Source organism: Mustela nigripes, chromosome 15, assembly GCF_022355385.1.
Source record: "Mustela nigripes isolate SB6536 chromosome 15, MUSNIG.SB6536, whole genome shotgun sequence".
NCBI lineage: Eukaryota > Metazoa > Chordata > Mammalia > Carnivora > Mustelidae > Mustela > Mustela nigripes.
In genome coordinates, this window is record NC_081571.1 from 9,775,917 (window position 1) to 9,787,926 (window position 12,010).

The 12,010-nt window shown below is 54.9% G+C and overlaps 1 protein-coding gene across 1 annotated transcript; it reads right to left on the reverse strand.

Moving 5' to 3' along the window:
• Positions 1 to 4,585: 4,585 nt before the first annotated feature.
• LOC132002713 (ral guanine nucleotide dissociation stimulator-like) lies at positions 4,586 to 9,869 on the reverse strand. The gene is made up of 6 exons (XM_059377813.1): positions 9,800 to 9,869; positions 9,294 to 9,401; positions 7,497 to 7,690; positions 6,851 to 6,910; positions 5,737 to 5,930; positions 4,586 to 5,491 (listed from the first exon to the last, which is right to left on the reverse strand). Exons 2-6 carry the CDS (start codon positions 9,384 to 9,386, stop codon positions 4,596 to 4,598), a joined length of 1,437 nt encoding a protein of 478 aa, XP_059233796.1. The 5' UTR covers positions 9,387 to 9,401; positions 9,800 to 9,869; the 3' UTR covers positions 4,586 to 4,595.
• Between the last annotated feature and the right edge of the window lie 2,141 nt (positions 9,870 to 12,010).

Sequence of the window (12,010 nt, forward strand, 5' to 3'; positions counted from 1 at the left end):
ACCCCTTGCAAACCTGGCCAAAATGCATCAGAAAAGAGCTGTGGGAAGGAGATCCAGGAAAGGACGAAGGCGTGGTGCAAAGCAGTGTCGTTTTCGGGCTGGGGAAGCAAAACCAAACAGCAGAGAGCAGGGGCCAAAGTGAAGGAAACAAGGCACGGACACGAAACAGAGACAGGACAGGCTGGGGCCGCAGGCAGGAAACCGGGGCTGAGGATTCTCTGGTGATCTTGGGGTTTTGTTTGCCCATTTGTCTTCTTCTTGGGGTTTTACTTACACTGAGCTTTGTCAGTCCCTCGGGGCTCCCCACTGCCCACCATGTGTCCACAAACCACCGTGGGCAAAGTTTTGACCAAGGCAGGCCCTGAGGCTGTGACCACATGGAGTTTACACACACATGGGCTAAGGAGAGGGTCGGCCGGCTTCTGGCAGAATAGCCACGAAACTTGAGGGGGATAGACTTGTGCCTGCTCCTCGCCCCCGAAGGCCCCAGGCCTTGTGTCATCTGACCACAGGAGGGGAGGTCCAGTAGGTCGCACTTTTGGAGAATGGGCATTTTTGTCAATGACACGTGATGTTTCTAGGAAGCCCTTTTCCACATGTACTTTTTTTTTTTTTTAAGATTTTTTTAAATTTATTTGATAGAGGGAGATCACAATAGGCAGAGAGGCAGGCAGAGAGAGAGAGAGAGGAGGAAGAGGCTCCCTGCTGAGTAGAGAGCCCAATGTGGGACTCTATCCCAGGACCCTGAGATCATGACCTGAGCCGAAGGCAGCAGCCTAACCCACTGAGCCACCCAGGTGTCCCCCACATGTACTTCTTGACAGCAGGAAATCCCATCTATGAGATGACATGAAAAGAATCATGCCTGGAGCACAGTTCTCACTGTCAAGCAGCTGGGATGGATCGGACCTTCCTTCCAGCGGCTGGAGCCGTCAGGGAATGGGCTGAGGCAACTCAGGGTCTGGCCCGCCAGGCTGCAGGTTCAGTCTTCTCCTTGCTGCCCGGCCATGTCAGATGTTGGATGGTGACAAGGAAATTGGCTCATTCTTGGTCCTCACAGGCGACCCAAACAGGTAAAAATCTCTAGGTGCACAATTCCGCATCCAGCTGTGCCATCGATCACCCCATCCAACCCTGTAATTGGGAGCAGGAATTCAGTACAAGTGATGGGAGTGCCAAGAAACCCAGTAGGAACAGTGGAGGTGAGCAGAAGTAGGAGCAGCTGGAGGTAAGACCCTTCCCAGGAGAGGGGTGGGGTGGTGTGGGGAGGTGGTGGGACCAGAGCCCGGGCTGCACCCCTGGAAAGCTGGTTGTCAAACTCTTGCTAGAGTCACCTCTGGTCTAGTCTGTGCCAGGAGCCCCACGGCCCACCCAAGGCCCGCCAGGGGCTTAACCCAGGCAAGGATGTTAGACTGACACAGAGAGTCTGTGCTATGTGGCGCTGACTCCTGGCCTTGCCGGGCATGCTTCTCAGGTTCCCAGGTCCTGTGACGTGGACCGACTGAGGGATGTGTTTACAGCCAGTCACCTCTCCAGGAATGTTCTCTCAACAGGGAGATGTTTTCAGCTGGGAAAAAACGTCCCTGTTGTCGGGCAGTCTGTTTCGCTGGAAACAAAATTCCACATCCAACCCCTGGCCTGGAGACCTCCCTGAATTCAAGGGGTAGTGGTGCCACCTCTGACTGAGGCTTGGCCTGGGTCTGTTGTCTGACGACGCTGTGACTTGGCACTGAGGACTCTCCCAGTCCCACCAGCCTGTGTCTGGGCAGGAGGAGGCTTCTCCCTGGGTACAAAGGCTCATGGAACCTCAGAGTTGAGAAGTCCCTTCTGAAGCATCTGAACGCAACCTTCTTGTGAGGTCGGGCCCACAAGCCTGGCAAGCCCTGGGTTCAAATCCTGCCTATGACTCAATGGGGAGCATGGAGAGGGGCAGGTTCTTAAAGCCTTGGTTTCCTTCGGAGTCAAACAGAGACAGCATTTCGCCCTTCTTCATGGGCTTGTTAGGGGGATTGACTGTCATGATTCATGCTCTCAAAAGATACTCAGTAATCCTCAGCTTGACCTGCTCAGAGTAGCCCCCTGGGAGCACGTTGCCGTCCTGGGCTCTGGGCCTCTGCCCTACTGTGTCCCTTCAGCCTGCCAATCCAGACTCCCCTGACCCAGTCGTCCTTCCAGAAAGCCTTCCTGCCCGCCAGTATGGGATCCCACTACACTGGTGCTCACCCATCAGACCCAGGCCAGCCCTGGGGCAGGACGTCCCCCAGAGCTAGTGTCCTGGACATGGACAGTCCTCCGTGTGGAGACTGGCAAGTTGGAGCCCGCTGTGCTGCCACCTGTTTTTAGAAAAAATATTGGGGTGCCTTGTGATGGGGCTCTTTCTCCCCAAAGCAGGGAAATGAGCTGCCCCCAGTTCCATCACGCCTGTCCCACTTTTCCCCCACTGTGGAACCATTGGTACATAGCGTCTTAGGACAACTTGACTTCCAGGGCCCCAGAGCCTTTTCGTGGCTGGGGTTGAAAATGTTTGATGGAGGTCAATTTGGTTTTTGATGGACCTATTGGTGGGATGAAGCCTGGGCACTCCCTGCAAGCCAACACGAAGCCTGAGCCCCTGACGAGTAAGGCAGCGCACAGCCCACGGCCGCCCTCCCCTAGTGCTCAGAGCTCCCCTTTCTCACGGAGTCCCACTCGCTGGTGTTTCTCTCTCTTCCTGCAGGGAGAGCCCCAAATGTCCTCTCTCTGAGGACCTATCCTGTGTGCCTGGTTAGCTCCATCTTCTGGCGCGCAAGACCGGAGTTACTGACGATGACCTCTATTAGAGCGTCAGATCAAGGGGACTCCCCCTTACCTGACTCTGTGGGAGAGGAGGGGTGTCAGCAGGAAGCCCGGCCCCCTCTCTCACACAAGCTTAACTTGAGGGATACCAAGGATGGGGTTGGCAGGGTCAGGGGGTCACAGCCAGAAGATCCTGAGGGTGTGGATGAGCTCTGTCCAGTGCCAAAGGCCCTGGTTGAGGCTCTGTCCATCCTGTAGCTTCCATGAGCAGCCGATGTGCATTGTAAAGGCCTCTCTTGCTCATACAGATCATGTGACTCTTGCTGTTGCCACTAAAACTCCATCTGTATGAACACTTGTCTGTCACCCACTGACGGGCACTGTCCTTGGAGGTTCGTCCCTGAGAGGATGGGGTTCAGCCAGGAAGGACAGGGAGCAAGCCGAGAGGAGTGGCATGGCCTGTGCACCTCTGCTGGCCTGGAGCAGGGTCTGGTTGCTCCAGTGAGAGTCTGGGTGATTGAGCCCGGGGGGCTGGAGTGGCTGGAGCGTGTCACCAGACAGGGCATGGGTGAGGTGTGTTCCAGGACACGGGCCAGGGGAGCATCTGAGAGAGGACAGCATTTGGCAGCCTCCCCAATGCTCTATGGTCACTCCCAGGGCCCCGACGTCATCACTGCTGGCTTGTCCTCCTCATGATTTCAGGTCTCATCTATAGAATCCTGGATCCCTCCTTTCCAAAGCAATGCTTCTCCCTAATGAAGACAGCATAAAGGAGCCAGCAGCCAGTCCCCTAAAAATGTGGGTAAAGCGTGTCCCAGTGTTGGTGTTTACAGGAATCATTCCTAAAGAAACAGACATTTATGGCACAGACGTGCTTATCACTTACATTATGAGGGTCAAAGAACTGGAAATGAATTAGTTGTTCAACAGAGGGGTTTCCTGAATGCTGTCACTGAGAATGCCCAAGGAGACAGAGCGACAGTGTCTGTCCACTGAGGGGACATAAGGAAGAACAAGAGCACAGCCCCGGAACCTTCCCCGGCCCACTCTGTCACATACATGTGCGCACATGTGCACACACGCGCGCACACACACACACACACACACACACACTACACTGAGGGTAAGGCAGAGAAGTAGGATGCCGTGTATTATAGGGGATTGTTCATTGGTAGAAGGAACATGCCTTCCTTTTTTCATCTTTAAATCATTATTTACTAAATAAACATAGTCTGGATAAAGCCTAAAGAACTCTTTTATGACGTAACTTGTTAGCAAGAGGAGAAAATTTAGATATAATTTTAATACTTGATAACATGCCCATTAGAATAGTTGAAACGTAGACTATCCAGAAAAATGAAAGCATGTAAAGGTGTCTCATGGACCCAGACATTTCTCTCATGGTTTCTGCTTTTCAAGGCATGCTTCTAAATGGGAAACCTAGCTCAGAATGAAAACAGTTCATTTGGGGGCTTCCCGTGATCTCTGTTCTTTCAGGAACATTCCTATGTAATAAAATGTTATTTGTATAACAAAGTTTGAAAGAGGGGAATCACTCTTATGTTCTGCAGACACACACAGAAGGCCATAGTGTAGGATTCCAGGCAGAGGAAAATCCAAGTGGAGGTGAAGTGGCCGAGACAGAGAGCAGAGCAGCGGTTGCAGGGACTGGACGAGGGACAGAGCAGTGAGCGATGAGGAGCGCGGGTGTCTCTGTGACGGAAACGTCGTAGAACGACATGGTTGTGCAACACACTGGATGGACCTAATGAGACCTCCATATCCCACTGCAAAGAATGCAAGTAAAATGTTATGTAAACTCAAGTTCTACTGTCTTTAATTAAATCTAGTATGTAATTATATACATACACACAAAAGAGAAGAAATACAAAAAAAGCAATAAGGGGGATGGGAAAGACACGCTTTCTGGTTGTAGCAAGTACGAGGTGCTCCTCGGGAGCGAAGCATGCTTGCTCCACGGAGGCAGGGGGCGGCAGCTCGGGGGCCGAGCCTGCTTGCTCCACGGAGGAAGGTGGCGGCAGCTCGGGGACCGAGCCTGCTTGCTCCACGGAGGCAGGGGGCGGCAGCTCGGGGGCCGAGCCTGCTTGCTCCACGGAGGCAGGGGGCGGCAGCTCGGGGGCCGAGCCTGCTTGCTCAACGGAGGCAGGGGGCGGCAGCTCGGGGGCCGAGCCTGCTTGCTCCACGGAGGCAGGTGGCGGCAGCTCGGGGACCGAGACTGCTTGCTCCGCGGAGGCAGGGGGCGGCAGCTCGGGGGCCGAGACTGCTTGCTCCGCGGAGGCAGGGGGCTGCAGCTCGGGGGCCGAGCCTGCTTGCTCCATGGAGGCAGGTGGCGGCTGCTCAGGGACCGAGACTGCTTGCTCCACGGCCGCCGGGGGCGGCAGCTCGGGGACCAAGACTGCTTGCTCCACGGAGGCAGGGGGCGGCAGCTCGGGGGCAGGACCCTGCTGGTCATCCAGGAAAGTCAAAAGGCCTGGTGGCTCTTCCGTGGCAGAGAAGTGAACGAGGGCCCTGACGACCATCTGTCCTGGCCCCAACGGGTCAGGGGGGGGCACTGGTCTTCCTATCCCATAGTGAGCAGCCGCAGCAGGGATGGCGGGGACCAGCTCAGGTCCCAGAGGTGCCGCGGGTGCCAGAGTGGCTGCTGGAACAACTTCCCGAGACACATCCTGATCTGGCTCCGGGGCCGGTGATGTAGCTCCAAGAAGAGAAAGCATCATCAGCTTGGTTGACTTCCCTCTCGCCTTTCCCTTTCCCTACCACTCAGCGTGGCCTGTGTTCAAGACCCAGCCCCTGGAAGGTGTCCCCAACAGAAGCCCATGGGGACAGGGATCTGAGATAACTCACTCCTCTCGGCCCAACTACAATCTATGGAGGCTTCCTCAGGGTGGCCCACCCTGCCTCCTCCTCAGGCCCACATCAGTTAACCCCAGTCCTCCTCACCCCCAGCCTCTGGTTCTGTGGTCTCAGCGCGCTGCCTTTCTGGCAGCAGAAGCTGGGCACGGCGCAGCAGGTCCGAGCCAGGCGCATTGACCTGCAGGTAGGCCAGTAGAGCATGCAAGTTGGGATACTCTGGAGGCTGCACAAAATCCCCTGGATACCTTTCCACCCACATATCCAGGATGGCATAGACGGCCCTGGGGACAGACATAGAGGCAGAGAAGTCAGAGGACAGGGTATGCATCCAAACCAATATCCCAGGGAACCCCTGTGGGAACCTGGGCCCCTGGGCTTCCAGCTCCTGTCCGAGACCAGTCGGACTCCTTGTCCACCTGCGACCTGGCAGTCCCGCCTGAGACAGGCCTGCTCCCACACGGCAGGCTGGCCAAAAGCCTCTGGGAGTGGGAGTCCTTGGTCAATGGGGGGAGCATTTCTGGACTTTTTAGGGGAGCTGGACACACTCCTCAGTCTGTCTCCTTGCCCATGAGCCATTTGAATTCAACTGCATGTGTCCAGGGAGGGGTGGTGTCTGGCCTCTTAATTACCCTCACTGCACTCGCCTCTGCTCCGTGAAGATCCAACCGAGGAGGGTACAAAGGGACTCTGTCTCTAGCCAAGCCTTCCCAGGACCCTCCCCATACCTCCACCGTTACCTCCTCTGCCCAGTCACTAGGTGCCATGAGAGTGGGTCTGTTTCCACTGACACTCACCTCCCACAGGGTGTGGGATGCCTGCTGCTCCCTGGGCTCTACTGGGTCACCAGTCTCCCTGAGCCCCCTCTGAGCACCGAGTGCAGGTGCCAACAGACTGCTGTGCGATGCTTCCTAAATCCTGCATTCTGGGTCCCAGAATTGGGGCAGAGAGAGGGCTGGGAGGGGGCAGGGATGGAGCATGACCCACTCAGGGGTTGAAGCTGTCCTCCATGCCCCTCTGCTCACACACCTACCCCAGCTCCCCAGGGCACCTTCCCAGTTTCCAGTAGAAGCTCTCAGACCTTTACCGTAAAGCAGGAATCACAGAGGTGTGCGTGAAGGTCCAGTAGCCCCTCGAACTCACAGTACCCTTACTGCCCTGCTGGAGAGGGAAGGCCCTCCTGGAGCAGCCAAAGCTTACTCACATGTTGCGCTGGTCCTGGGGTCCGCCGACCTCGTCATACGTGGAGTAAACACATCCGAATCTAGAGGAGGCCAGGGGGCATCACATGAGATGTCTGTGGATGCTGGCTCTCACCGCCTGACCCTCGACTAGCCTGCAGCCCTGGGGTGCTCTCTGTTCTGTGCAGGGATCCCATTCAGCTCCGAGACAATCGCCTCCACCTACTGGGGCTTCCTGAATGCTTGCTGAATGAAAGGGCCCCAACCAGCCCATCACCGACATCTGAGTTGCCCTGGCCCCTGCTCACCCTCAGGGTTGCCTGCTCTGGATTCACCCACACACAGTCCCCAGAAGGAATCTCAGATCTCCCTTTCAGTGGCAAAGGAGCCCAGCTCAAGATCACAGTGAGAGTCAGGAATGAGGCAGAGGTTTCATCATGAGGGGCACGGGAATGTTCAAAGAGCATGCCCACAGGCCCAACAACAGACTTCTCCACTGGCGCAGGCTACCAAGTGTTCTTTCCCTACAAGACCCCACTGAATCCCTATAATACCTCTGCCCCAGTTAGGAGCAAGGGAAGCTTGGGGAAGCTTGGGGTCCTGCCAAGTCTCACAACCAGGCATTGGCCAAATCCCACGGAGCAGTTAGGGGCAGGGGAGGGTGCTCACCTCGCAAAGAGGAGGCCCAGCACCTCCTGGGTGGTAGCAAGGGTGCGATGTATTTCGAGAAACATGTGAACATAGTTTAGATCTTCTTTTATGACGGCAGTCACCAGGTAATCTATTATGGCCTCCAATGAACTGGCACGAGTGTTCCATAGTATCAAGGTCTTATTCCTCTTCCTGGTTGAGCCATTTTCCCCCTGAGGTGAATCAGAGGAGACATGAGTCAGTGCTGTGGCCACCAGGAGGGTTGGGGCTTGGAGGGCAGAATGAGCCCCCAGATCTCAGGGACTTCTACAAGAGGTGGGACAAGAGAGCCCAGAGTCCGAAAAAGAATCGGGTGACTCAGTGTCTCATTGGGTTCAGCCTAAGACTCTTGGTTTTGCTTCAGGTCATGCTCTCCATGTCCTGAGGCTGTGTTCCTCGTAGGGCTGTGTCCATAGGGCAGTGTCTGCTTGAGGATTCTGTCTCTCCCTCTGCTTCTCCCACTCTCCCCCTGCCTCCCTCTCAATCCATCAATCAACCAATCAATTAAGAACCCTTTAAGGAAGGGGTGTCTGGGTGGCTCAATGGGTTAAAGCCTCTGCCTTTGGCTTAGGTCATGATCTCAGGGTTCTGGGATCGAGCCCCGCATCGGGCTCTCTACTCGGTGGGGAGCCTACTTCCCCTCTCTGTCTCAGCCTGCCTCTCTGCCTACTTGTGATCTCTGTCTGTCAAATAAAGAAATAAAATTCAAAGAAAGAAAGAGAGAAAGAAAGAAACAAAGAAAGAAAGAAAGAAATAAACCTTAAAGCAAAAGAGAAAATGTTCTTGGTATCCATACAAAGAATTGAAGAAAATGATGTCTGAACTTGCTAGTATCTCAGGTCCTTTTGTGAGCGGAGTATTGGTAGCACGTCCCTGCATGAGTGGCATGGATCCTGTGATTTCTGATGACATCGCCCATTCTTTTTATTTTTTTTAAAGATTATTTATTTATTTATTTGACAGAGAGAGGTCACAAGTAGGCAGAGAGGCAGCCAGACAGAGACGGGGAAGCAGGTTCCCCGCTGAGCAGAGACCCCAACGTGGGCCTTGATCCCAGGATCGTGAGACCATGACCTGAGCTGCAGGCAGAGGCTGAAACCACTGAGCCACCCCGGCACCCAACATATCTCATTCTTGAGATGAGAACACAGACGTTTTAGGTGAGAGGGCTTAGGATAGGAGGGCACGGAGGCTGTAGGATGCAGCACTGTTCATTGGCCACAGAAGGGGATTATATCCAGTCCTGCCCCTGTAAAGGGCTCGATGCTGGTGATAAGTGACTGGCCTTCTGGACTACCATGCAGTGCAGTGAGGCCCCTGTTCCTGACCCTCGGGGACCCAATGATGTGTTCCATCAAAACAAAAGCACAGAGCAAGAGACAGAGTACCATGGGCCCCATGTCCCTTTGGATCAGAGTCTCCCAACTCACTCTTGCAAATGATCATTTGCAAGATTTGTATAACTTGAGGAAGTACTGTTGGGCCACCTGGGAGCACGAGTTAGGAAAATGCCTAGCACAGGGCAAAAGGAGTCTAGATAAACGGGATGAGATCTGGTCTAAAGTCTCTTTAATGATATTCCTATAAGTATGTGGACAATGGCTCTACTTCTGTCCAAGGCGTGGGCAGGACCATGAGGGCCAGTTTGGGGAAGAGAGGGGATGCAGATTCACAGGAGTACAGGACTCTAGGAGGCCAGGCTGGCTTTTAGGAAGTGGGGCCCTTGGTGCTGCATCGGATTCCCAGGGGTCGAGTCTCCCCAGCACCTGCACTCACCCTGAGCCAGCGCCAGACTCTGTTGGCCCTGTGCGGCTTCTTGTCCTTTGGGGAATGAGAGCAGCGGATGTCAACATTCAGCTCCTGCACCATGTCCTCTGGAGCGTTCTGTAAAGACAGTGCCCGGCAGCCAGGCAGGAGACCTTAGAGCCCTGTCTGGAGGCCTTTGCTGGTCTTCAGACCCAGGGCGCTCCATTCCAGACACACCACAGCCCAGGTGGCAGAGCCCTCCCCCAAGAAGAGAAACGTGGCCCAGCTTCAGGGCCTTGGATATGCTCTGGCACAGCTAAGAGGCACCTCAGGAATCCCCGGTGCACCCAGCCCACCATGACATTGGTGTGAACAAGAAGGGATCACCAGGGTATCCACTGTGCTCACCCTCCTCCAGCCCATGGGCAGGAACCCCCACATATCCCTCCTCCCCTCAAACTCCAGAGGAAGGGATGGGGCTTCCCTAGGACGGTTCAGAGGGGTGGGCATCGCCTAGTCTCCTCAGTAGTAAGTACCTTGTGGCGTCTCCCTCGAAATATCCTGAGGCATCGCGGGGGTGGTTTCAGCCAACTTCTGCAACATGGAAACAAGCCATTTTCTTGGGGGTTCTGGTTCCCAGAGCCCCGGGATGTACGTAGACAGGATGAAAACATCTTTCTGTCTCAGACGTTTCTATCCAAATAGCCCTGACACCGGACTAGAGTGTGTGTCCTGGTTGCAGGGGTTACAAGTTGTGGGCCTTTGTGATCCAGGCAGTGACATCACTGCCTGTGATCCCCTACCGGGGCCCACTCCTGGTTGGACCCCTACACGAACAGTGCTCCGGTCTGCCATCTCCTCTTCCCCCTTCTGCATGCAAGGCCACATCTCATCTGTACACAGTGACCCCAACACACCCCTCGGAACAGGCCCCCAGGGAAGGTCTGGGAGCAGCCAGTGCCCCAGCTTGCAAACACACCTGGTTTCAGACACAAGTCTCTATGCTTACCTGGTTTGGACCTTAGATAAGCCATTGTGCCTGACAGGGATGGTCTTCTCTGCAAAATATGGAGGATTCCAGCATGTCTTTCTATCAGATGTCCACAGGCATAGGTTGGATAATAGCTCTGATGTTAGAGGAGTGCTGTCACAGGTAGGAAATACCTCCCAATTTCCTCCCTCCTATCAACTTCTTGGAATCTGCTACTAATCAGATCCCACCCCACAGTCCCTCCTGGGGTGTGTGTGTGTTTGTGTGCACAAGCACACTCGCTCCTGAGTGCACACATGTCTTCATCGGTGCTCATATTCTGGAGTCCCAGAAGATGACAGCCCCACCTACAAAGGGCTAGGTAATACCTTCCCACGATCTTAGGCTTTGAATTTTCAATGCAAACCCTAAAGAAGGGACTGGAGTTGGCCCATGATGGTCAGAATGTACCCTTACCCCTAGAGACCGCCTGTCCTGGGATGCAGGCCGTTCCCTCCTTTCCAAAGGGTGTGATGCAGGTAGGGGTCCATCCAGTGGGTCGCCATGACCCGGGATCCTCCTCAGACAAGAACCTGGTGAGATGTGTCCTATCTAGGATATCAATGATCACCCTCAGCCCCATAACATTTCCAGGTCGACATCCCCTTCCTTCTAGACAACCTTTTTCAGAGCCCCCAGTGAATGGCTAGGTGCATGCAGGACCCCAGCTTTGAGGACACTCAAAGAGCTGGGTTCATGCCTCCTAAGCCTCCCTACCAGTCTGATTCTGGGCAAGGCCCGGACCCTTCATGGATCTTCACAGTCTCCCTTCGGGGGTTCCATTGGTTCCCCAACTCCTCTGTAGACATGTTTTTGTGACCCCCTCCCCAGACTGTAGTCCGGACTTGGTGATTCACTTCCATGTCATACAACGTGGCAACGTGACCCAAAGGCCCTTCTGAGATTTCGTTCCAAAACTCACTGCCCAGCCCCATGTTGAGTCGGATCCATGTTCTCTCTCCAATCTTCATACTGGAGCACATGCCCCTAGGTTGAACCATGACCCAGACATAGGCACGTGGCCCAGCCCTGTGGGCCCACAGCAGACAGAAGTCAGGTCTTTGAGATGGTCTGTATCTGGCCCATGCCCCTGAGTGCACTCAGGTTCTCGGTGAAGCAGGTTGTCCCTTGGTGTTGTCAGCAGCCCAGCGTAAGGAGAGACTCTGGAAGGAGCCCCCAGCAGAGCACTGCTGGATTCCTGATCCCTTGAGACCACGAGGCAGCGTTTGTGGGTTCAGCCACTGAGTGTGGGGAAGTGCAGTCACACAGCCCTGGGAGAAGGGCACTGATACTGACCAACTTCCCGGGCCCTGGCCCTCCTCCCCTCCCACTCTGGTCCTTCCTCAGCTTCTCTGGCCACCCTGGCCCCCTTTCTAACCTCCAGTCCTCTGCTCCATGGTGCCCTCCGCCAGGTGGAATGCACTCGCATTTGTGCAGGGCTGTCTCCTTCTTTTCCTCCCGCAGGAATTCTCCGTGTCATCTCAGCACAGCCTTGTCATACCCCTCACCGGGTGGAGTTCGGGCCTTAGTTGTGCCCCTTGCTCTTTTGCTGTGGAGCAATCGCTTTTCCTGTTCACATTTTGGTTTCTCGTTTGTCCATCTTCTGCTCTAGACCCTGAGCTCTCACGAGGAGAATCTGCTGGGCTGATAAGCCCTGGCACCATCTGAGTGCGCAGTGCCCAGTGGCTGAATGAACGGGAGACAGGATCTGTCCCAG